This window comes from Nelusetta ayraudi, unplaced genomic scaffold (assembly GCF_046127955.1).
Source record: "Nelusetta ayraudi isolate G7.1 ecotype Tasmania unplaced genomic scaffold, CSIRO-AGI_Nayr_v1 ptg000042l, whole genome shotgun sequence".
NCBI classification, from domain to species: Eukaryota; Metazoa; Chordata; class Actinopteri; order Tetraodontiformes; family Monacanthidae; genus Nelusetta; species Nelusetta ayraudi.
In genome coordinates, this window is record NW_027466092.1 from 14,932,943 (window position 1) to 14,957,837 (window position 24,895).

The 24,895-nt window shown below is 45.9% G+C and overlaps 3 protein-coding genes across 6 annotated transcripts; all 3 read right to left on the minus strand.

Annotated features, from left to right (window-relative positions):
* Window positions 1-383: 383 nt before the first annotated feature.
* cbx7b (chromobox homolog 7b) lies at window positions 384-7,741 on the minus strand. 2 transcript variants are annotated; one of them, XR_012927756.1, is made up of 7 exons: window positions 7,178-7,741; window positions 4,393-4,436; window positions 3,729-3,794; window positions 2,474-2,537; window positions 1,937-2,315; window positions 881-1,634; window positions 384-786 (listed from the first exon to the last, which is right to left on the minus strand). XR_012927756.1 is itself a non-coding variant. In XM_076034822.1 (6 exons), the coding sequence occupies exons 1-6, from the start codon at window positions 7,244-7,246 to the stop codon at window positions 1,396-1,398; spliced, it is 861 nt and encodes a 286-aa protein (XP_075890937.1). In that variant the 5' UTR covers window positions 7,247-7,741; the 3' UTR covers window positions 384-1,395. The 2 variants fall into 2 exon arrangements, 1 of the variants encoding a protein (XP_075890937.1); XM_076034822.1 differs by having other exon boundaries at window positions 384-1,634.
* Window positions 7,742-10,617: 2,876 nt separating this feature from the next.
* Window positions 10,618-16,879, minus strand: josd1 (Josephin domain containing 1). Of its 2 annotated transcripts, none has more exons than XM_076034791.1 (5): window positions 16,647-16,879; window positions 15,072-15,936; window positions 14,654-14,782; window positions 12,239-12,433; window positions 10,618-10,964 (listed from the first exon to the last, which is right to left on the minus strand). In XM_076034791.1, exons 2-5 carry the CDS (start codon window positions 15,437-15,439, stop codon window positions 10,865-10,867), a joined length of 792 nt encoding a protein of 263 aa, XP_075890906.1. In that variant the 5' UTR covers window positions 15,440-15,936; window positions 16,647-16,879; the 3' UTR covers window positions 10,618-10,864. The 2 variants fall into 2 exon arrangements, with proteins under 2 accessions (XP_075890906.1, XP_075890907.1); XM_076034792.1 differs by lacking the exon at window positions 16,647-16,879 and adding an exon at window positions 16,408-16,545.
* A 2,481-nt stretch (window positions 16,880-19,360) lies between these two features.
* LOC142893851 (GTPase IMAP family member 1-like) lies at window positions 19,361-24,768 on the minus strand. 2 transcript variants are annotated; one of them, XM_076034795.1, is made up of 7 exons: window positions 24,592-24,768; window positions 24,266-24,347; window positions 23,573-23,650; window positions 22,765-22,815; window positions 22,636-22,686; window positions 22,497-22,547; window positions 19,361-21,217 (listed from the first exon to the last, which is right to left on the minus strand). In XM_076034795.1, exons 2-7 carry the CDS (start codon window positions 24,309-24,311, stop codon window positions 20,496-20,498), a joined length of 999 nt encoding a protein of 332 aa, XP_075890910.1. In that variant the 5' UTR covers window positions 24,312-24,347; window positions 24,592-24,768; the 3' UTR covers window positions 19,361-20,495. The 2 variants fall into 2 exon arrangements, with proteins under 2 accessions (XP_075890910.1, XP_075890909.1); XM_076034794.1 differs by having other exon boundaries at window positions 24,266-24,768.
* Window positions 24,769-24,895: the final 127 nt, after the last annotated feature.

The following is a 24,895-nucleotide window of genomic DNA, read 5'->3' on the forward strand; positions in this document are numbered from 1 at the left end:
CAGAGTCAGGCTAAAAGAATCTTCACTCTTCGAGAAAAAACCTCAGTGGTCTTCATAAGATCCTATTCTAACGATGCCCTATTGCAACGTCATACATGCTAACCTCCTTAGTAGCGGCTAGGCTCAAAGACACTTCCTGCGGTAAGGGTCAGGTTTCAGCAGTCGCTTCCCGTTTGCGTAGCAACTTGAAACGAAGCTAGGGAAAAAGAGTCAAATTCTGACGCTGACGGAGGCCATGCGAGGCGTCAGCACTGGAAACGTAGCCAATCACACGCCTTTCAAGGTCCACACTAAACGGGGCGCTGCAGATTTTAGCCAGCGATGAGGGCAACAAGTGATCCCCACTGAAGTGAACTCCTAGCCACTCGTCGGCAACTGCTTGCCATTCCTAGCCACTAAAGCCAACTCCTAGCCACCGAAGCTAACTCCTAGCCGCCGAAGCTAACTCCTAGCCACCGAAGCCAACTGCTTGCCATTCCTAGCCACTAAAGCCAACTCCTAGCCACCGAAGCCAACTCCTAGCCACCGAAGCTAACTCCTAGCCACCGAAGCCAACTCCTAGCCACCGAAGCTAACTCCTAGCCGCCGAAGCTAACTCCTAGCCACCGAAGCCAACTGCTTGCCATTCCTAGCCACTAAAGCCAACTCCTAGCCACCGAAGCCAACTCCTAGCCACCGAAGCTAACTCCTAGCCACCGAAGCCAACTGCTTGCCATTCCTAGCCACTAAAGCCAACTCCTAGCCACCGAAGCCAACTCCTAGCCGCTGAAGCCAACTCCTAGCCACCTGCTTGCCACTACTAGCCAACTGCAGGCCACACCTAGCCAACTGCAGGCCACACCTAGCCAACTGCTAGCCACTAAAGCCAACTCCTAGGCACTGAAGCTAAGTCCTCGGTAGAGCAGTTCGTCCAATAACTGAAGGGTCTGCGGTTTGAATCCCTGCTCTAACTGTCCACATGTTGAAGTGTCCTTGGGCAAGACACTGAACCCAAGGTCGAGGCCCTGGCAGCAGCTGCCCACTGGTGCCATTGTTAAACGCCTTTGGTAAACGTGAAGATGCAGAGATGCGCAGTGTGAGTGCAGCCCACTGATTGGTCCAAGCGAGTTATCTGGAGTTCTACTCCCCCCCAACACTTTTTGTCATAAAGGTGACAACCTGTTTTGGCTGTAATACTACTCTAATGAAAAGGCCACCTAGTGCGGCTATATCGGAGGTCAACGACTCAACCTAAATATAGCATTGAACTACAGCTAGGTGACTCTGTGCATGTAAACGTACTATTCACTAGGAGGACGGAGGCGGGCCGAGTGAAAACGCAGACTCTGACCACACCCCCCCCCTAAGCCCAGTCAACCCCCCACCTCCTCCACACGCCCAGACTTCGTCACCAAATCAGATCTTCAGGCCCCAGTCTCTGAAGAAGCCTTTGGGCATGCGGGACTCTCTGAATGTCACTGTGAGGGAGTTGAGGGTGACGTCCGTGATGGTCACCTCTGCCGGGCGGACCGCCGGCCTCCACGCCACCTCGCCAACGGCATCGTCGGCGTCGTGGTCGTGGTCTCTGGGTTTCTCCGACGCGGCGACCTCGTCCGTTTTACCAGCAGAGCTCCACTCAGGTCTCCGGTCCTGCGCTGAGAGAGAAGAAAGGCGGCCGTTAGTTGCCTTTGCATTGCACCACAGGTGGGTGGGTTCATGTGTTTGGTATGGGTTGAACACATGATGGAGTAGATAAGGACCGACAAAGGTGGCAATAGAGGAGATGATTGGCTGACTGCAGGAAGTGATGCAAAGTAACAAGAACAGACGTATATGGTCTATATACAAACACAAGCTGGAGTGTTTTGGATTCATCCCAAATATCCTTCTTCACAGAGAGACAGAGGGACCAGAAAGCCGGCTACACCTTTGTCAATTCCACTCTCCTGCCACTTACTGTCCACACCTCCAGTCTTCTTTGTTGCCTCCTTGAGAAAATCCCCCTCTTCTTCTTCCTCCTCCTCCTCTTCATCCTCCTCCTCCTCGTTGTCGTCATAATCTACGTCGTTGTCGTCGTCTTCCTCTTCCTCTTCCTCTTCCTCATCGTCGCTGTCCTCTCCTTGGCCCTCCCAGTCTTCGGGACTGGGGGGGTTGGAGTCAAGGCACGGTTGCTGCGAGCTCCTGCTCCTGAGCGTCCGCTGCGTCTTCCCACACACGCTGTACGTCGGGTCCTCGTCCTCCGAGGCCAGCGAGTGCGTCAGCGACAGGTGCAGCCGAGTTTCGGGCTTCTCGGGGGGCTTGTGAGCGCTGCGCAGGTCCATGGTGTAGACACTGTTCTGGAGATGAATCACAAGAGTGGGGAAGATGGAAACTTAAAGCATTTGAGTGGCACTACAGACGCTCCAGGAGGCGAGCTGGCAGGACACAAGCAGCAACTGAGGTACAACATGCTGCAGCGTTGCCCACAACACTTTTGTCAGAGTCAGAACTTTACCTGCAGAAGTCTTTTGGTTTTGGACCCTTTTCTCCGGTGTCCCAGAACCCTGTCTTTCTGTTCTCTGAAAAAAAAACAACACAAGAAGCAAAGAAATCTTCACTTTTGATTTCAGTCACTATTGTTTAAAACTTTACAATCGAAGCACAAGACTGAAAGAACAAACAGTTCATTGTCCTGGTCACTCCACACTGGCACACTGGTGAAGACAGCCCAGCAGCGCATGCACTTCCTGCGCCGGATGAGGAGAGCCCACCTCCCCTCTCCCATCCTCACCACCTTCTACAGGGGGACCATAGAGAGCATCCTGACCAACTGCATCTCTGTGTGGGCTGGAGCATGCAGTGCTGTGGACTGGAAGTCTCTGCAGAGGGTGGTGAGGACGGCGGAGAAAATCATCGGCTCCCCGCTCTCTTCCATTCAGGTGACGGCCAGGGAGGGGTGGGGGGGCCAGCATCAGCAATGACTCCTCCCACCCCCACCAGGGACTGTTTTCACTGCTGGCCTCTGGAAAGAGGTTCCGCAGTTTACGGACCAGGACTACGTGGTTTTACAACAGCTTCTTCCCTTACACAATAAGACTACTGAACACAAAATAACCCTCCAACTCATACAATACATTGAACATACGCATAATCATTTGCACTTTATGCATCGCACTTTATTACTTGACTGCGTTGTTTCTCCTTTGTGTTGTCATTGTTGGTTTTTATCGTTAGTTGGTGCGTCGGAATTCCGTTTTTAAATGTACACTGAGAAGTGAATGTTTTTAAATGACAAATAAAAAGTCTAAGTCTAAAAACAGCTCCAGAAGCGTAGTTCACACACAAGCATATTGTTATGAAAAGGCATTTCCCACATTATTTGCCTCCATATTTACAAACTATTGCTTCAAATCTCTTCAAAATGTAACACAAGGTGCGTTCTACGCATCCTGCTGCACAACCAGGCACTTTTATCTTCAGCAGGTCGAACTTTGTTTATAGCAATCTGTCAAGACAAATTTCTGCATGCAGTTGCTTTCAACATCAGAGTATGACTGCGTGAGCAAATAAACGAAGATTTGATCATGTGGATACGCTTTGTGTTATATTCGTATTGTAAGAGTAACCCAATCGTCCAGCAGCTCTTGTATTTGCTCTGATGAGGAGAGAATGAAGTCATTCCAACCACTCCAGTTGAGCTGGCCGGGAGTCTCCACCTCAGATTGAGGCTCGACAGCTGTGATCACCACGCGTTGATAAATGAGCCTTACTTTTCTTCGTAGGCCTGCACCAAACGCTGGTCCAGAATGTGTTCCTCAGGTTCCCATGTGCTGTACCTGAAGAAGAAGAACGGAAGAAGAAAACACCAAACTCAATGCAACTAAATGCATGGACTGCATCCGTCAAAAAAAAAAGTCTTGTTCAATTTGGTTAGAAACAAACAGCACTGCGGCGGCCATTTACTTACAAGATGCACAACACAACAGTCTAACTGAAAGTGTCATCTCAATCAAAACAGTGGCACAGTCAGCTTCACTCTGTTCCCTCTCTAAACACCCTGCCCTTAAAATGACTTCACTGCTTTGGTTAAACTTTCTAAAAGAAATAGTTGCACTGATGTAAATGATCCGAAAATGTAAAAAGAAATGTGTAAATTGTAAAAAAAAATAAAGGAAGGTACAGCTAAAGTCTAACTTTTTAATTTTTCACGTTAAAAATAGCTCTAAAACATTTTTTATTTAAATTTATTTAAATTTTATTTTTTACAACAAATGCTTGATGTTACAATTAAAAAATGTTGTTGGTCCCTTGAGAACGGTTCACTGAAAAATGAAATGTAACAAAAAGGCAACTTTGACTTGTTCTTTATTATTTGGTAAACGGTCACTTTTGTCCGAATGCGTGCTTCTGTCTGGACCGACTGCTGATACTCACTTTGGAGGCCACCCCTTCCACTTCAGCAGATACTCCACGTTCCCCTGTGGACACAGCAAGTGTAGGGAGTTTACTTCATGAACCATATCCTATTAAATACTATACAGCCTTACATGTGTTCACATAATCACTTTTCAAGGGTACTAATTCTAAAGGTAGTGGTCACGAGCCTACTGAGGCAAACTCAAGTCTATAGAATCAATGAAAGCACTGTATCATCAACATATAGTGGCTTAGAAGCATCCTCTTATTCCTGAAAACTAAGCTGATCACAATGCAGTGGGTTCTTTCTGGGTTTACATTTCCCTGTTGTTGGATAGAATAAATGTGTAGGAGGAGGTTGTTACTGGGAAACACCTATAATTAACAGACTATTCAATGTGCAGTATATTTTCCATATAGCCACTGAGCCCTGACAGTTAGTCATCCTGGGTGACATCATCCAGGAGCCACGGTGTATTCTCAGCGGGTGAAGTCACCACTTCTCCTGGCTTCTTTGGACTCACAGGCACAAAACAACAGGCACGTATACTGTACAGAGGGTGTTGTGAACAGAGAAGTGTGAGCTAATCATTAACCAATATCCACATGTTCATCTTTAAAATGTGTTGTTGAGCGAGGTTAATCGGCCCATTTGTGGTCTGTAACCTGTTTGAAAGGCGACAGCAACTAGGAATTATTTAAGAGGAACAAGTGAGACACAAACTGAAAACACCAAGCGAAAGTGGACTGACCCTCTTCTCTTTGGGAATGTGGTGGTATTCAGGATTTTCCAGTCACACTGATGCCTGATAGTAGTCCGCTTACACCTACCATCAGTTGAAGCGGCTCTAATAAACTTCAAAGTACAGCTCTCCCAGTAGGATTTTCTTCAGGTTCTGAATGATGATCCCACCAGCCTGAATCTCCAAGATCGGAATCCTATTTTTATTTTCCATTTTTCCTCTTGCTGGACACCTCACCTGATACCTACAATGGTAGATGCTGGATAGAGCTGTGCTGGCCTTCAGTCAGTTACATCACGCAGCAGATGCCTCAGAAATCAGATCAGAGATAATCTCAACTCAGAGGAATCTAATTTTTGAAAGGTGGCACTCAGGAAAGGAGCTTCTAACAATAATTGATGCACTCTGGGAAACAGTAATACACAGTCATCATCAGGTGCAGAGAATATAGCCACTGTGACATTAACAAGAGCGGGACATCCCTCCAAAATGGATGGAAAAACAGGAGAATACAGCCAAGGGGAAGCTGCCAAGAGGCCTGCTGCAACAGTAAAGCAACTGTAGGAACTATTGGCAAGCAGTGACCGGAGCAATGACAACAATCTCCCATATTCTCTGTGTCTGAGTGCCAGGGTAGAGTGGCAACACAGCCTCAGCTTCATCAGCATGAATACATGCAGCAAATACAATACTGAGAATAATTTCAAATAGAAATACATGAAGTCTTCCAAAAGAATGTTAAAGTGTTGCCCTTGAATGAACTCAGTACGTAACGCCAATCAATCCGCCAACATTTCCTCTCACTGATCAGACAAGTGAACGCTTGGCAATGCATTTTTACAAATGTTTGTTCTTGTCCATCAATGTGTGTTAATGAAGTGATTTTATAGTGTTACGGTGTAATTTGTGGGGTATTTGGGTGAGAGCATAGGTGTCAAACTCTGTCCCGTGGGCCATAATACAAAATCACGACTAGAACTGGCCTGCCAGTATTAAACAGCCCATGTACAGCGAATACTACAAATCCCAGAATGCTCCGCTGATATTTTGGCGCATCAGGACAGGACGTTTATTGAAGGATGCTATTATGACTTAATTGGTTTATTGTTGTTATTTTATTTTTACATTTATTATTAGCCTGTGGAAAATGTTACTATTGAAATTTAAATTCAAAGGCTGCATTTTTATTTACATTTTATTTATTTTGATGAGTCTTATTAATGTGAAATTCGATTTTGCAAGTGTGCAGCATGAAGTTATTTATTGTACAATATTAAGCTTTGCTTGTTCCACATTCATCTTGGAGCAAAACTTGTTTGGGTACACAGGCTATAAGAAGGTTCACTGTTATATCTGGAAGGAGATTCCCCCCCCCCCCCCCCCCCCAATAGATATCAGTGTTGGCCCGCAACTTTATCGAAGTTTGAAATGTTGGCCCCACTGTGTATTTGAGTTTGACACCTCTGGTGTAGAGGTTATATTTTGAAGCTAATCCTGCCTTGCCTTTATTTTCTCTGTCACAGTGTCAGCAGAATCCAGAGGGGTGGGCGGGGCTCCTCCTAGAAGTTACGGGAGGAGGCTGGTGCGCACCGAGCAGCGGCACTTTCTAGAAGCGCCTCTGGGTCCAGCAGTGCCGCAACCACTCCGTCGACACTCGGGCGCCGATTGACCCCAATTAGTGGGCTAATGGGCCAACAGTGAAGGTGCCGCGAGACCTCCCGCGACCGCGTCCATGCCCTCACCTTACACCTGCTTTGCTAAACGGGACTCTTTATGACATTTAAAGGGACATTCCGCCTCTGTAACCTGCCAGCAATTAGATAACCAGATTAGCGGCGCACTTCGGCTCATTTAATCCCCCCCCACCACCCTCCATGGTTTCATTAGCATCCAAAGTAGCATCGCGTCTTCCTGTCAGAGGAGACGTCCTCATCAAACGTCGCACAGAAGAAAATAAATAAATCATATAAAATAAAAATAAAAATAAAAAAAGGGGGGGGGGGGGGGGGAGGGGTGTGCGTGTGTCAGATTTCCAGCCCAATCCACCCGCCTCCGCCTACCTTCCGAACCCTCTTCTTGACGATGGACTCCACGGCGAACACTTGCTCTCCGATGGCTGACAGCTCCATCTCCGGCTCCCTTGGCTGTCAGTCAGCGTCCCCTCCACCTTATCCTTTTGCTTCCCCCAACTAAGCTAATGTTGTCCGGTTATGACAGCGCTCCGCCGCTGCCGCTGCCGCCGCCGCCGCCGCCGCAGTCTGCTCCCTCCTCAGCTGGTTCCTACGGAGCCATGAATCCGGAGAGGCCGCCCCTGACCCCCGGTGCTCGGGCTCTCCTCGCCGTGCGCCGCGGCCGACCAAACACTGACTTTACAAAATCTGCGACACATCTGCACACCGCGCAGCGAGACCAAGCGCGCGAGCGCGCGCCCGTCCCCGCGAGCGCCGCGCGCCCTCTCGGCGGCGCGAGCGAGCGAGGCGAACGCGCGCCACCAGCCGCTTCATAGTTGTCACCCTCATCGTCCGACCGGTCCGTCGGAGTGTGACAGTCAACATGAAGTCGACCGGGCGTAGGCAAACTACGGCCCGGGGCCCATATGCGGCCCGTTAAGCTTTTTATCCGGCCCGCTTTTTTCCCCCTTCTTCTTTCTTTTCTTTTCTTTTTTTTTTTAAATACGTGTTTTAAGAGTCGGTTCAATAAACGGCTATATGCCGTGTGGCTTCAAATACATATTTTGTTGAAACGCTTTTGTTCATTTTCAATTGACATTGAAGCACATGTTTTCTACATATCCCATGATATTTTATTTTATTCCTATGAGGTGGGTCACCAAAAAACATCCATCTGATCTGCTCCTGCTCTGGCCACTTTTTAAAGCACGGATTGGATTTTAGAACCCATTTTGGCCCACCAGTCAAAAAGTTTGCCCACCCCTGATGTAGACTATACAACAAGAACAACTACTACTACTACTACTACTACTACTATTTCTACTACTACTATCTCTCTTCTATCACCCTTTTATTTTGGTTTGTATGTCCCATATGCGCCAAATCATCATCTGCTTCTTCTTCTTTTTTCAGAAAGTGCAAGCTATAATCTGCAGTTTTGTAAATCAGCTCTTTGTGATGTCACAAACAGCACTAACACCTCTCTCTGGTTTACCGTAGACAGCTCAGCTACCTTTAGAGTACCTTGTTTTGGATTAATCTACATTAGTCACTTAAATTTCCTGTCCATCATTTTAGGATTTTTTTTAAACACAGCTAAATACAATTCCGATCCTGTATAAACAAGAAACAAAGTTCCCATATGTCGGATGATTTGAAGGCAACACGCCAAATATTGCCTCTGTATCTTGGTTTCCTCTTCCTGCTCGGTGGTTTGGTGTCAGTAGTCATGCTGAGACTGATTTGGAAACATTTCTGCAAAACACTGTTACATGTATAAACATTAAGAATGCCAAGCATGCTGCATGGTTCACCGAAGTTACTTCACACGGATCAAATCATAACACCAACACACCTTCATTTTTTACATAAAGTGCCTTTCGAAGCATTTTATTATTATTATTTTTTTTTTTGCAAAAAAATAGTGTTAATCAGTGGTCCTCGTGTGGGAGGGGCTAAAAAGATTGTCATGAAGAGAAAAGGAGATGGTGTATACAACAGGAAGAGAACCGCTCCCTTGTTCTCTACTGATTTAACGAGAAGCCCTCTGTTTGTTGGAGGATGACATTAGAGGTCCTTTGACATGCACCACTGGAACAGTAACAACAACACAAACACATCCTTGGTGATAAATCAGCTCCTTCTCTCAAGGCTTCATGATAAATCCGAGCTTTGGAACAACAACAACAACAGCAACAACAAAATCTCCTGACATGGCACAAACTGCACAGCCCGTCTTACAGAAAGCAAACACGTCCTTATAGAAACAAGTTAAGGCCAATGTTGTCAGCAATAAACAACAGACGTACAGTAATAACAGTTTCCCTTAAAACGGTAGACGGAAAAAGCTACAAACTCTCTTAAGGCTCGCTTTTCCATCATCCGCCACGACTAGACGTCTACTTGGTCTGTCGATCTTCACTTCTCCCTCCTACCTTTCCTTTCACTGCATTGTAGCTCTACTTGGGCACACTGCGCTCGGCTGATTATACCGACCACCAAACCCCTCGTCATTAGGAGCAACAATCTGCGACGTCCTGTGTGTGCAGGATGAGTTTGGCAGGTTAGACTAGAGATGTAAAGGATGAGGAGGAGGAGATGTGTCGTCCCAGCTGAGCTCCTGTGCTACAGCTAGAGCTGCCGTCACCCATTTGGACCAAAAATAGCAAAGAAATAAAAAATAAAAAAAAACAAAAAAATATTGAAAATTCTAAACCAGAACTCAGCATCGTGGGTAACTGATTTGCTTAATCCTTTTTTTTCTTCTCAATATACTAAAAATAAAACGATTGCCATTAGATTAAGCAAACTAAATTGTTGTCAACTGCGTATATTCAAACCATACAGTCAGAAAAATAAAAGTTTACAATCTTTTTCGAAGCCAACGGGAGTCTTTTTCCTTTACTTTGGTCCAATCCGAACATTTCCTTTACTGTCGCAAATAAGAAGTTCAAAGAAAACTGTGTCCATTCGGAGCTGCAACAATAAAATGTCATGCTGTAACTGGTATTACACAGTTTTCTTTTTACTATTTCTCACTCGTTTACTTTGGAAACACAGTGTTTTTGGTTTTATCGATATCGGGGAAATTCACCCAAATAAGAAATTTCTCCCATTTTCTTTTCAGCTTTATAATGGCGAAGGCTCCGGTGACACACGACACTTTCACAGAGAGAAACAATTCCCCCCCGTGCTGCCAAAGTGGCACAGCTGGATTCTATACATCTGTATATCATTGACTATTACCATTATGAGACGGCTTTTGCTCTACTACCAACAGTAAGAGGAGAAAGAACAACAACTGAACGATATTCCTTGAAAGGATAGTAAGACAAACATCCACCAGAGGGAGTGCTTGGCCCGGGGGTGTTGCATTGCTTTGTTGCATATAAAACTGTTGCGTCTGCAGAGTCACTGTTCAGACTGTGCCAGGATAGTTTGGTAAGTGGCTGAAATACAAATTTGGCGTGTGAGATTATAAAGGGCGGTGGGGAGAGAGGTGAGATGAGGCACAGCAGGAGAACGCTTTGGTGAAGGCAAAGGACGGCAGAACACGAGCAGAGGTTTGGGAAGACAAAGGATGGGTGGAAACGCAGAGACACGTCACTCAACATGATGACCAGAGGGGATCTCACACACACACACACACACACACACACACACACACACACACACAGGTGGGACAAAACAGCATTTTTTCTTTCGTCAAGCCTGACTCTAATAACTTTAGGAGAGTGTAAAAAAGGGGGAACCGATCGCAACTGACGCTGAAAAATAGTCTGTAAATATAAAACATAAAAAAGCAGAAAACAAAACTAACTTTTTTCCCCCCAATAAGTCTGTGTTGTGAGTAAAGGATTGTGGTTCTTGGTTTCTGCCTCCTCCGCTGCTCCGCAAATCTTACCAGAATCAAATCCAGCAATGGCTGTGTAAACAAAGCCCCCCTGGAAAAAAAGAGGGGGGTCGGTGGGGGGGCAGACATTTGCAAAGGGTGCATCCACGTGATTGGCTGCGCGGGAACTCTCCTGGTTGCCCTGTGGCCGAGGGGGCGGGGCTCTGATTGGCCGTTGGAACCCCTCAGCCGTCAGACCGCCAGGTTTGGTGAGCCTCCACCTCCTCGGAGACCACCAGCAGGAGCTCACAGTTCTTCCCTCGCAGCTGCTGGCGGAGAAACTTCCTGGGGTTGCCACAGCGATTGGGGGTCGGGTAGAGGGGAAGCCACAGTGAGAAGACAAAAAATGAGGCAAGCAAAACGCAAAAAGTCAAAGAAAAACATACTGGCACCACGACTTTCAAAGCTGTGATCAATCAAGAGTTGTTTAAGATCCCCTACGTACGCCTCACCGTGGTCATGCTGGAGAAAATGTAAAGGGGGGTGGGGAGGCCCCATACGATAGCAGCCCTTTGTGATGTCACAGGGGGCACTATCACCTCTCTGTTTAGTGAGAACACAGTCAGTAGGTTTTGTTTCCACCATCCAGTATTAGATTCAGAACGAAGCAAAACGCTTATTTATAGGAGGCAGTAAACAGAGGGCTAAATATGTTCTGTCCAGTTTTTGAAATAATGAATCATGTGAGGCCGGTCCACTTGAGTCCAGGGTGAAAAACAAAGATCTCAACACAGGTGTAATAAGGGACCTCTAACAGTTACCTGTCCCTGTGTGCGCTACGATGTCGACATGTTGTAGCGACGACGCTCTGCACCAACACAACTCACTTTTGATGCTGTTAAAAGCAAACAGACGTGTCGCTAAACAATGGTTGTCATGTCGTGCCATCTTAAATGTTTCATACTAGGGCTGTCAAATTGTTTTTTTTAAAAAATGGAGATTAATCTCTGACTTTCCATAGTTAACTGCGATTAATTGCGTTTTGTTTAAAATTCTGTAATTTTGCATTTCAAGACAGTTTTTAAGTCCATATTTATGCAAAGCAATTCTTTTATGAACAGAAAAGAGGTTTGCTCTTTTGATCTTTTGTACTATTATTTCTTGAAAACAGTGCCTCCAAGTCATATGCCTTTTACAGGAGCTCCAATTTGGGTCCTCTCTTAGTTTCATACAGCTCCTATACGCGTGAACAACTGCACCCCGCCAAGGGTCAGAGCAATCACTTGCAATAGCTCTCGTTAGCTTCTTAATTGTATTGTTCATCCACAGGTCTGCGATGTCTCCCCACACTCCAAAATAAACACAGCTAACATTGGCAGGATGCAGCGTGGAAACTTAGCGCTACGGCTTGAGGAACCAACTACGGTTGAACGGACGGGACAGAAGGCCTGCGATTAAAGAAATCAGATCAGATTACATAAAAAAATTCTACTTCCTTTCATTGTGTTCAACATGTTATTGCAGACAGCCCTGATTCAAACACATTTAACCTCTTGACCTCCCACTCCTGCTTTCAGCCTGAACTGTCACAGCGTCGCACGAATCTCAGCGCCTCTCACCTGAGCGAGTCTGCGTCGCCGATGGGTTGGGGGCTACGCAGCTTGGAGTCCAAGTTGTAGTAGGTGCCTCCCACCTCGCGCACTCCTATCCAGTGCTGGCGCTTGAGCGGCAGCCGCAGGGGGCCCCAGCGCAGGTTGGATGGCACGTTTAGAATGAAGCCGGTCACGTTGGACAGCTCGATGCTACCGACATCCCTGTGAGGAGAGCGGAGGTGGGCGGACGAGAGTTACTCTGGCGTTGGACGGATGCAGGGACACAAGAGGTCAATGGAATTCAATCAAATCTCATTCCAGGCCCCGTGTGCGAGATTTAGGAGCACCTAGTGGCAGGAGAGTGTCATGAAGCACCTGGGAATCAAGCGTCATGGCCATGGCCGTGTTCTCGCTGTAGATTCAGCTAATTCAAATAATTCCCCTTAAAAAAGCCAGGTGATTCAGCGTCAAACTGAAAACAATGCCAATGTTGGTGTTTTCTGATGTCCCTCTGAAATGCAAATATTTCCAGTAGCAGCTGTAATGTCATGGAAACCCTGAGGTCATCTGCGCTGTGGGCTACTGTAGGGACATGAAGGAAGAATCTTGCTGCTGCTTTATTGTAAATATCAATGATTTGTCAGCAAGTGGAAATAAAGAAGGACTTATTTTAACTGACTTTATATAACTAAATACAATTGTATATTTTCTATAAAGTTTCATGGCTGCACATCACTGTAGATGTTACACATTGGGCCTTCAAAGGATACTGGTTAGATGCATATAAAACACAGTTCAACCAAAAAGCACTTAAATTACATTAATGCTCGGCAGGGCTTCAGACCTGAATCCTCAGCAGTCTTCAAAACTGCTGAAGATCACTGCTAAAGACAACACTTGAATACAGTAGATATAGAAACACAAAAAGTTGGGATATCTATTTGTGATCTGTGTAAAATGCAAGAGGACAATGATGCTGACTAATTCGCCAGTGATGAACTAAACATCTAACTAGTGATAAAAATACTTTGTTTCAGTGAGTAAAGACAGAGAACCTGAAGCATCTGCTAAGGTCCAACAGTAGTATCTGACATTTCAGTGGAAGAGCCAGGGCTGCTAATGAGGAACAGACTTGGAGACGTTGTCACTGATAGCGCTGCTGACTCATCAAACTGAATTTCTGCTGATTAGGTTCCAGAGGAGCTCCGAACAGTATTGGACTGTTTGCTCCTGTACTGCAGATCATACTATGAACACGAACTGATCAATGCCGGCCTTTGGTTGTTGAGCTTGCCAGAGGTTGGAAAAGAGAAAAGAGAAGGAAAACTGACCGGTCTTTCTTTTGGATACACGTTATCTGTCTGACAGCTATGGATGCCTCTTTACACAAGTGAAGTAAAGATAAAAAATGCCGTGACAATAATGAAAAAGTCATTAATGAAAACTGAAAAAACTCAAAATTATGGGATTAAAGGGACTTTTAAGTGCCTGATTACAAAAAAAGATCACAAACATAAAGTAAAGCCAAATTTAGAAATCAAAAAAAAACTACAAACTTACGTGGTCAGATGCCAGAATTATGAGTCAAAAGGTCAAACGAGTGAAACTGCAAGTGCACAAGCGGCACAGTGTTTTGAGAATCTTACCAGCCTTATCATTCCAGCGAGGTTACAAACTCGTATTCAGGAGACACTTGAAAACAACAACAGTGGCGTCGCCTCACGTGATTTCTGCTGCTCAGTTTAAAAATACAGCAGACGGCCAGTAGATTGAGGACTTTCTTTAAACACGGCTTTGCAGCTGACGAAATGCCTCACACTGCTTGCTGACTCACGTGGAATTATACTGAGCAGCGCCGCAGTTGGAAGGATCACAGGCAGGAAGCGGCTCTGGCTCAGAGAGGGAGAGAGAGAGAGCGAGCGAGCGAGCGAGAGAGGGAGAAACTGATGCGGCTGAAGTGGCAGCCTGAAATGATGAACACATTGGAGGAGTTTGCGGTTTGTCCAAAAACGTCTCCAAGCTCCCACAAACATCACTGGTGATTTTGACTTTTTGATCCTAAAACAGCATCCTTTGTTAGGCTGATGAGACCTTTAAACCACTGTAGTGCTTGTTCACATCCACGTCATGATTTTAATGTTTACCTCAAAAATTTGACTTTTCTTTCTCTTAATTGTGTCTAACTTTACTTTCGAAAAAGAAAGCAATATGAAAAAATCTGTGCTGTTTTCCTCGCAGCAGGAAATGAGCTGCTGTACACGGAAAATAAAAAGTCAAGTAGAAGTCACTGACAGCAAACACAATTGCTCTGAAACAGGAAGGAAAAAAACTTCAAAGCTAAAAAAAACAAAAACCGTGTGGTGTTTGTCTTTGGGCTGTCCTACATTTCCAGGAGCTGGAAGGGAGACAGAAGATAAAGGTCACGGCGAGACGCCTCCGTACCTTCTCTTATCCCACCAAACCGCCTCGAAGCCTCGGGTCTGCAGTGCTGCCATGATGACATTTACATCGTAGTTCCCGTTTCCCAGCATGCTCTTCTTGTGCGGCGTCACCAGGGTGCTGGGAGAGAGCCTACAACCAGAGAGGCCGGCGCACTTTCAACAAAGACAGAATTTCAATTGTTTTTACATCAATTGTTGTATTATATTGTATATTTTATGTCGATTGTTCCTTTTATGTTAATTGTTGTATTGTCGGGGACCACGGATGAAATCTAGCAGCAGGGCTAAGTCCGGCATATTCACAGTGTTTATATATTGCACTCGGTGTTTATCGATGTGCACTGTCCCGTCTAAATAAACTCAAAGGAAAGACAGAGCGCAGAGCAGTAGCTGCCTGTCCGGGGGGTCAGTGAACGCACCTCTGGCTGATCTCCTGCAGGGTGTCCCTGCTGAACGCCGTCCCGTCCTGGAAGACGTTGTTGAGCGCGTGCAGGGCGCACAGCTCCCTCCGCTGCTTCTCGTGGTAAATGGCGGCGGGGGTGACGGAGGGTTGGGGGGGTGGCGGGGGGGTGAGGGAGGAAGAGGAGGACGAGAGATCCTGCTGCTGCTGCGGGTCTGTGAGGTCCCTGGATCTCCTCTCCTCCACTCCCACTACCACCTCTCCTCCTCCTCCTCCTCCTCCTCCTGCTTTCTGCTTGCTGACCTTCCAGGGCATGCAGCCCAGCTCCTGCAAGCTGCCCCGCCCCCTCCCTTTCCACTCACCCGCCGGGTACGGAGCGCTCCCCATGCCGTGGCGTTCACCGCCGCCGCCGCCTCCCTGGCCGCTGCAGCCACCGCCACCGCGTCCTCCAGCTCCACCACTACCTCCAGGACGCTACATCAGCATCATGACAACCATTGCCATGGCAACCTCTCAGCTGCTGGTGTGAGAGGAGCTTTGTGTGTACAGTCCAGAAGGAAAAAAAAGAAAAGAAAAAAAGGGGGAAAGGCTGCAAGGTAAATGGGAGCTGGCTGTTCAGAGGCTGTTTGGCGTCTGTAACGGAGCGACGTGGTGGGAGGGAGAGGCAGCGGAGCTGGAGCCTGGACCGCAGCCGCAGGACAAAAGATGCTCCGGAGAGAAACGGCGAGTTCTCCCACGTCACCACATCGTTGCCGTCTGCTCGGCCTGTTTCCCACTTTGCCTCGGTCGCCGTAATCTGAGGTACACGTGCAGGCAAATCTTCCAAGCCGCTCACTTTCTTCTCCTCAGGACTCCTGCTGGACTTCCAGCACATCACATCTCACCTGGAAGACACAGACAAACCTAAATAAGAAAGAAAAACAACACCTCCATTCCAAGATAGCCCAATTTATCACAAGCTGTTTAAGCGCACACACACACACACACACACACACACACACACACACACACACACACACACACACACACACACACACACAAGGCACACACACAGCACTCTCAGTGCCACGCTGCCTCTTCGCTGTAGATGTCGACAGATCAAGCGAGGCATCACATGAGGAGCTGCTGCGACCTCCTGGTGGTCAGCAGACCCCAACATGAGGAGAAGGTAAACACTTCCAGCAGGTCAGGCTGGAGAGAGGAAGCAGCAGCAGGGGCAGCAGCAACGGCAGCAGCAGCAGAAGCTCTCACTAAGCTAACCCCGATGTGTCAACAGCAGCGCACGGGGGACAAAAACACGCAGGAGGAAGCCACAGTATCATCACGCGGAGCCGCTGTCACGCCATCAAACTCACACTTGTGACTGCTTTGCGACAGCAGCAGCAGCAGCAGCAGCTAATGTGCCGTAAATATTGGCGCTGCTCTGCGCCGTGACTGGCCGTGTCCAACACACACACACACACACACACACACACACACACACACACACACACACACACACACACACACACACACACACACACACACACACACAGCGCCGCCGCTCTTCCTCCGCAGTTTCCTAACTTCGCTCCCCGCACACAGGCGCACTCACCCCGGGGGCGGAGTCCGAGCCGCGGCTCCACACACTCGACGAGTTCGCGGCCGTGTTGTTGTAAAAATGAAACACACACACTTGGCTTCTTTGTCTGGGGCAGTTTCCCCCGCTGCTGCTGCTGCTGCTAGTGCGACTCACTCTCTCTCTCCATGTCTAGAAGTGTCGCTCTCTCTATTTCTCTCCCCAACCTCCTCCTCCTCTGTCCCTGCATGCGCGGACATGCGCAGTAGCGTCTCCCAGCCAGGCTCCATGTTCCCGTCGCCGCCTGCGTCACTCCAGCCGTCACTCCCTCCCCGCTCCCCCGCCCTTCCTCTCCGGGACTACGAAACACGGTGTTTTCCGCCACTGCTTCGGCTAAACACACACACAGAAACTAATTGGAACAAAGACGCTTTTCAGAACTACTGTTGAAGTGTTTGTTTTGTTTAGTTTAAAGGTCCCATATTATACCTGTGTAGTGTCTGAAACTTCCTGTGCTATGTGTGAGTAGCCTTTGAATAAGGAAACAGGAAGAACATGCAGTAAATTTAAATGAAGCAGTCTACTGTGTGGTTACTCTCCTTCAGGGGAAGCAGATGGGTCAACTCAATTGAGTTACTCTACTATTGCTGAGTCGACATGTCAATTTTAAACGAGTTTCATACAATATACAACATTTCCATTCACCCTGGGACAGTGACGTGTCTTCCCCTATTCAATATATCAATGTATGTATATCTGGTGTTTGAGTTGTATCTTTGTTTTTGTCGTCCACATAATGGCTATGAGACCTTCCTCAGGCAAACCTCTGCGCCTGATTGATGCTAGACTTCTTTTGGAATAAACTTACTCATATATAAGCAAGTCTGTGTCAGCGAGGATTCCTTCACAGGTAAGTAGGTAGGTAGATACTTTATTCATCTCAGGGAATTTCTATGTATCCCATAGCTCACAGTTCACACAATATGTACTAAGCTAAAAGAGTCAGTAGTCGGTTACAAGAAAATTGCAAGACAGTCGGGGAAGGGGGGAGGGAAAAGATCATCATCTACTCATCACTGCTGCCTGACAAACCACCACACCTGCCTTGTGTTTTTATTGTTCATCCCAGTTCCTGCTAAATCATTCCCATAACATTGCAGACAGTGTGATATTTAGCCCTTTGTTTAAAGCCTGCTATGTTGACACTTTGGAATGGGGCAAAAACTAGGTAGGTCGCAGCAGCATGGAAGTCGGAGAGCAGAATAAACACCTGGCCAGAGTGTTAACACTCAGATGGGGGAGGTGTCAGTGTTCATCATAAAGGGATGTCTTCCAAAAAGGCACCTTCTAGCACACGCTTTCTGAAACGTGGAGCAAACAAACGAAACAATGGATGGACTTTTCTTATTGACGGGGAGTTCAGAGTGAGGCAATAAACACTGTACACAAAGAAGTGAATATGCAGTTTTTCCAGAGCACTATTGTCCTTTTTGGAGAAGTAATCATGTGACAATCATTATGTGACCTCACGCTCCTCCGTAGTCCAGGATTAAAAACAAACATTTGTGATAAGGTAGCAAGATGAGCGTAGATTTCTAAGGTCACAAAAACAAAATCAGGCTGGGGGTGCTGTCGCTCACTGAGAAGAGGTAGCACTAAATTAGATTAGATTAAATCAATACATCCCACTGATACATCACAAAGGGTTGATTTCTGCAACCGTTTGGTTTTTGCAAAGGCAAGACAAAGAGGAAGTAACAAAAAAAAATATTGCAACTTTAGGTATTCACTAAAATTACCACACAAGTTTAGAAAAGGACAAAAACAACACAGACCGGCCTGGTCTGACCGAGGTGGTTGTTGTCACTAACCTGGGAGAGGCATCAGTGCCCTTCGAGACGTCACAAAGACTGAGGTCTCATTTTCCGGAGAGGGGAGCACGAAAAAAAAAAAAAGATCTCAATTGCTATTTGAAATGATGACAGAACATTCAGCATGCAGCAATTGAAATAACAAAAAAAACAACAACTACTGTATATAATGCTAATGCTTATCAGGTTGTGTTTTTTTTTGTATTCAATCAGATCAAGAAAAACTCATCCTACCCCAAACCTTCAGCTCTGGAGTCACAGAGTATTTCCCTCAAGACAAAGAGAGAAACAACTGAAGAAGGGCCTTTTATTCTGGGTTGCTTGTCAGTAGTAAACCAGGAACACATATTATTCTAAGAAAACACTTGTAAAATGATGCATGTTTTACCTACATCAAAAATTTCCTCTCTACACTAAAATACTGGAAGAGGGAACTCAAATTCACTTGCTATGTGGCCACAGGCTTCGTGTCAAACATACAAACACTATGTTTTCTTGCCAACATGAAGAGTTTGAAATACTCTATTTATTGGTTGCATGTAGGGACTTGAATTTGTTTATGCACTCGATCACGTGTGATACTTTCTTCCTCATGACTAATGTCTGAATGTTCATATAAGGAAATAAATGTTTCTTTAACTTGCTGTGTCTGTGTGTATAGTCCCTCTAATACACGTCCTGCCTTTTTAAACCATAAATGGTTTTCGACTTGCACCCGAAAGACTGAAACTTTTTTCTTTGTTAAAAAAAAAGTTATTTCTTACATTCTCCAATAACATTCTAGGACCAGCAGCACACTTCTAAGTATTTTTAATATCTTTTGACACATCTGCGCAGGCAGTTTTAATTACACATCTGGCGTTAAATCCCCCTGGGGTGTTGCTTTCAAGTTGTATTCGGAAACACAAAACCTTAATTTAAAAACGTTATTTACTAAGCTGTCAGTGCAAAGCTTCTTTAATTAACCAAGAACACATTAACAGTGTTCAGGAGAAGTCTTCTAAGCTCTTTTTTCTCAAGGCTGGGAAAATAGAATAGACTGGAAAAATAAACAATGGTTGGTCATGGTATTCAATCTGTTTGTCATCTTTGGTACTGCAGCAGTTTGAAAAAAAAAAAGAAAAAAGTCTCAGACTAGTTGTCATTTTAAAAAAACAGTTGACATATTTTTTGCACTCTTTCTCAGGCTGTAAAAGAGAAGTGAAAGTTACATCGACCCGACCAGCTGGGCTGAGTCCCAGGATGTCTCTACAAAACATACTGTTAAATGTAGATTTACTTGAACTTGGAACAGCTTTTTATACGGCCCACTGAATTTGAAGAATTATATTAATAGTAAAAAAGAAAGTAATAAAAACTGTAATTTATCCATTTTTTCAGTGTTTTAAGACTCATTTCAATAAAGAGCAAAAATACGATAGGGCTTCAAAGACACAAAAAGTTTGCCCACCCCTGACTTAGGATGTTGTGGCACAGTGGGCAGCGTGGTCTATATGAATAGCTGCATGTGATCTTTTGGCACTGAATGTTGTTTCTGAGGTTGGCACAGAGAGCATGAACAGGACCGCTGAACCCCAGTCAGTCACAACACTACTGCAGTTTATTTTCCCTGATGCGCTTTAAAATTTTTAAAAGCCCTTTTTAATAATGTAAGACACTGGAGGGCCGAGCATCAAGGCAAAGTACAAGGGGGAAAAAAAAACGACAATGCGCAACATTGGAAATGTACACAAAATAGCGGAAGACGTGCAAAGACTTGGCACAGACCATAATAGTAAAACGAGTTGCGTGTGAAGGAATCCTTGGAGGCGTGGCTCCAAAGCTTTTGCAGGACGCTGAGGAACAGAAGGTGGCCGATGGTTGTGATGTCATGACAAAAATACCTCGGCCAAAGCCCCTCCCTCCACCTCCCCGCACTTCAATTCAAAACGGCATGAATGAATCCTGTCACCTCATCATGTGCACTTCCTCTCAGGCACGACAGGCCTCCGCCAGGTCGCTCTCCCTCTCTGATTTATTCATGCTGCAGCTTCCCGGCTAGTTGAGAGGCCATGGCAGCCAGCAGCTCCTCTCTGGCCAGCTCCTCCTGCCTCTGCAGCTCGTGGACAAAGTGCCCCTGCAGCGTCTTCACCTCCGTCACCCGTCCCAGCAGCCGTCTGCGTGTCATGCTCTGCGCCTCCGGGGGGCGCCCTGGCCTGTTGTCCACCAATTCCGGCGTCTGGCCGCACAGGGACGCAGCTGTTTTCAGAGCCCCGGCGTCGACCTCCAGCAGCTTCTCCACCGTGCGGCCTCGAGCCAGGCCGTCTGCGTGGGTGAGCACGGGGACCAGGTGCCCCGCTGCCTCCTTGCCGAAGAGTTGGCAGAAAGCTTGGATCTCCCGGGCGGCGTCCAGCTGGAGGCCCTGGCTGGAGCCTGGAGCGGGCATCACCAGCAGGAAGGCGTGCGGTCCTGGTGTGCAGAGCTGGAGGCTCCTGAGAGCTTCCACAGCTCTTCTGCTGTTGGCCAGCGAGGCTCCCAGAAGATCCGGGGTGTCGACCACCGTCACCCCTCTGCCGTCCACCACTCTGCTTCTCCTGGTGCTCTCCATCAGCGGACCACATTGCTCTTTTGTATCAGTGCATCCCAGCAAAGTCTCTGCCAGGGCGGTCCGTCCTCCACCTGCAGGCCCCAGCAGGATCATCCTCAGGCCTGTGTCAGCATCACCGCTGGTTTCAACACCTCCAGGTGCTCTGTCACCTGCAGAGTGGAGAAATCAGCAATACTTGATGCCACACGCCATACAATTATTTTTATTGAAACCAATTGTACTGTGGATAATTCGTTCACTTTGCAAAACTGCAGTGTAGCTGAGATTAGTTTTTTTTTTATTATTATTTTTAGCAGCATCAACTTTTAGTTGTGACAGCAATGGCTGAAAATATTGGTTAAAAAAAGCAGTCAGACAGCAATCAGAGTCTGTTCACAGATAATTTCATTTTGATAATTATTTATGATGCTGCTGCTGCTGCTGATGATGATAATGATGACGACAACGACGACGATAATGTAGTGGTGCAGTGGTGAGGTCGTTCTGGGGTTACTGTTCCCAGTGCCATCATGTGAGGATGTTGTAATCAGGCCAATGTCCCCACTGACCAATCAGCATTCCCTAGCAGAAGTGCCAGTAAAGTGTGGCCACATTGACAGTTTCCCCTCTTCAAACGTAATCTATATTCATAATGCAACAAGCAGAAAGTGCAACATTTTTTGTGAAGAAAAGAAATCACCAGATGTTTTGCTGCATTTTTCACTCACCTATGATCTGGGTCAACTGGAAATAGATTGGGGGAAAAAAAAGGAAAAAAGGAAAAAAGGAAAAAAAAAAGAAATGCCGTAGCTGTATTCCCAAGCTGTCTTTGGCAAGAGTTTAGTTAAACACTTCAGTGGCTCTGGCTTGTTCAGTCAATATAAAACCTTGAACTGGAGCCAAATGGCTCAATTGGCAGTAAAACTCTGGCTGGTCAACTTAAAGGCGATAGATGGAAGCTTCACTTCAGCTCCAGGTTTTTTTTTTTTTGAAAATTCCTCCCCTTTTCCAAATGCCTATGCCAGATGGAATGGACAGATGCATCCAAAGACCCAACAGATTTGGGAAACATTCCATTCCGTGTATCAGCTTTGCATAGAAAAATAATAACACCAAATGGATGTCACCAAATGGAACTGACCAGTTATTGCTCTGACAACAGCAGCCAGCCACTTGAACTTGGAGGAAAAGCCTGATCGATTATAAAGGATTTGTGGGCACGTCATTTGTGATCACAGGCCTGTAATTATCCTGTAGAATATCTGCAGGCTGGCAAGCGTCCGCTGCGTTTCTGACTCATTTCCTGTTGAGGCTGCAGCTCACCCACACAAACGGCAAACTTCTCCTGACCTGCTTGGCTTTTCACATTGAGAAAATCAACTTCCTAGATGGAAAAGGGGTATAGGTGTGCAGCGAGGAGCAAACAGCACAAACGAAAGCCACACTCACCTACAATGTAGTGCCATACTCGAGACAGCCATTGAAACACAGACTTGATCCCTGACACAGAAAAGAAGATGTGAACTTAGCAAAGGAGGTTTTTCACTGGAGGGGAGAAATGATGAGACGAGAGATGAATGTTGGGTACCACGGACGGTCCTGACCAGGCGGCTCACCCAGCCCCACAGAGCTGACAGTCCTGAGGAGACACAGCACAGTCATTATCTTATTTATTTATTAAGCTTAGACCTCTGATACACTGGCCAAAAGAACTCACCGGTGATGGAGCAGAAGAGACGGATTGGCCACCGGATCAGAGCCGGCAGTGCTGCAGGGAAGAGCAGCGTCAGTGATGAAGTCAGGCAGGTATATGGTTAAATTGTAAAAGTTGATTGTCTCATATTATTTTGTTGGTTATTGTCAAGTGTCAACCGACGAAGGGGGACAGACTATTGCAGCTCTGAAGTCGGGAATCTGCAGTCATTTGACCAACAAATCTCAATGGGAAATCAAACACACCTTTGTATATAAGTGTGTAATACAGCTTTTTTTTTTTGTTCTTTACACAAGATGAATGACACTTTTTTTTTTTTTTTAGCCTTAAGAGATATTTGCTCTTTGGACTGTTTCCTTCAGGTTTGTTTGGATCTGAATAAGAATTATTCTTGCTGGTATCCCTCGATTAAGTCAGTGGAGTCTAAATAAGGACAAGGCATTCTGGGACTTTTGATTCTGGGATACTTAAGTTAAACTTTTTGACGTCAAGCTTCCCTCTCCGACTCTGCTTCAAAGGACTCCTGAAGCAATTTTTTGCCTTAAAATATTGTGACCAAAAGACAAATTACTAATTTACTTTCCTCCATTTATTATACACTTAAGGTCCATCAATGCAGCAGGAGGAACGCGGCTTTAACTTTATGGTGAATGATGTGAGTGGAGACTTATTGCACAGAAAAATCTGGCCGCACAGGAAAAACCTTTCACTGTTTTGACTTCTACCAGTGAAAAGATTTAGGTGAGCTGATGTTTATGTCTGAAGCTGTTTTGTATTTCAAAGTCAAGATGTGCGTCTGCGGTAGACTGACTCTGTGAGAATCTGTAGAGAAGGTAGCCCACCACAGTGAAGGCCCCCATCTGGACACTGTTGCCGCTGAACCACAGGCCTGAAGAGAGAACAGGAGGTCATCAGCATGGACTGTATGCCACACTCTTAAAAAAGAGCTTTACCAGGCTCAGTTTGATATCCAATATACAGTAATAAGATCAACGATATCAAGATTATCATTTGACTGATACACTCCAATTGTTATATTTGTTTCCAGTAAAAATCTGGACATCTTGCTGGTGCTGAATTATTGATTTCTCTCTCTTTTTTTTATCAGCAATCAATGAATGTGAACTTCAGCTGCCAGTAAACAAGATAGTAATATTGATCAGCTTTACTTTAGACGAGTTTTGTGGATAATTCAGCTTTGACTTCGGGAAAAACAAATGTTGTTTTGCACAGAACTAGTGACGTGGTGTCACCTGGAGTAAAGTTGAGTATTGACATCATACTAAATATTATAGTTAATCATGTCAACATGCGGAATTCCGAAAGACTTTAAGTACTGTAAATGAAATTGAAAAAAGTACTTTGCCGCAGTATTTAATTGAGCTGATTTGATATTGTAATCGCGGCTCTGGTTTCCACATTTCCAAGCCGCTGATGCAGGAACTTTTTTTTTTGTAATGCAGACATTGTTCACATCCAATCACTTTTTGAACGTCCTGCTCACCTGCAACAGCATCCTCGGTGTTGTCTCCGTCACATTTACACTCCATTGCTGTGTCACTCACCCAGAACCTGGACAGCAAAGGCTGAAAATTCAAAGTAAAATGTGTTCACAAATTATTATCAACGTTGTCTGTTCTGCTCACGTTACAACAAAGTGATAGCAAGATCAGGCTTGTTGCTACGGACAGATTAAAACTATCTGAAAGAACAGTGATAAAACAATAAAGGCTGCCTGTGTAGCAGTGCCACAATTACATATATAAAAAAGACATATAAAGACTATTTAAAACTTTAACAAGAGCTAAATGAAAGTATAAGCTCCTTTACCTGGAGTGAAGACAAATTTTCCTGCACAATCTCAGCCAGTCATAATCTGACGTAACTCCTAAGGTCAAAGTTGTGTGTGTGTGTGTGTGTGAGCTGCTCTTCCGGCTCCAGTGCAGTTTGGCCTGCGTGGGCCTGCCCTCAACAGGAACACTCCTCTAACTCCAGCCTGCCTTGCAGGTATGCTGCCGTCTTATTGTGAAAGGACACACCTTCTTCCCTGCGACAAGAACAACTGGAAATGCTGCTTGTGCTGCTGACAATTTACCAAGTGACGGCAACAGCAGAAGGAGGTGGTTTATTAATA

Bases quoted from the DNA above. Each gene is read 5' to 3' on its own strand.
- cbx7b (XM_076034822.1), bottom strand. From the start codon at position 7,246: ATGGAGCTGTCAGCCATCGGAGAGCAAGTGTTCGCCGTGGAGTCCATC. The intron at 2,538-3,728 runs GTAAGGCTCATT...TTTTTTTTTCAG, and splicing joins GTGCAGGCCTACGAAGAAAA to AGAACAGAAAGACAGGGTTC. The intron at 1,635-1,936 runs GTAAGTGGCAGG...CTTCTCTCTCAG, and splicing joins GAAGACTGGAGGTGTGGACA to CGCAGGACCGGAGACCTGAG.
- josd1 (XM_076034791.1), bottom strand. From the start codon at position 15,439: ATGGGGAGCGCTCCGTACCCGGCGGGTGAGTGGAAAGGGAGGGGGCGG. The intron at 14,783-15,071 runs GTGCGTTCACTG...CTCTGGTTGTAG, and splicing joins CTGCAGGAGATCAGCCAGAG to GCTCTCTCCCAGCACCCTGG. The intron at 10,965-12,238 runs GTGAGAGGCGCT...TGGCAACCCCAG, and splicing joins GGCGACGCAGACTCGCTCAG to GAAGTTTCTCCGCCAGCAGC.
- LOC142893851 (XM_076034795.1), bottom strand. From the start codon at position 24,311: ATGGAGTGTAAATGTGACGGAGACAACACCGAGGATGCTGTTGCAG. The intron at 23,651-24,265 runs GTGAGCAGGACG...TTCTCTCTTCAG, and splicing joins CACCGAGGATGCTGTTGCAG to GCCTGTGGTTCAGCGGCAAC. The intron at 22,548-22,635 runs GTACCCAACATT...TTTCTGTGTCAG, and splicing joins CCTGGTCAGGACCGTCCGTG to GGATCAAGTCTGTGTTTCAA.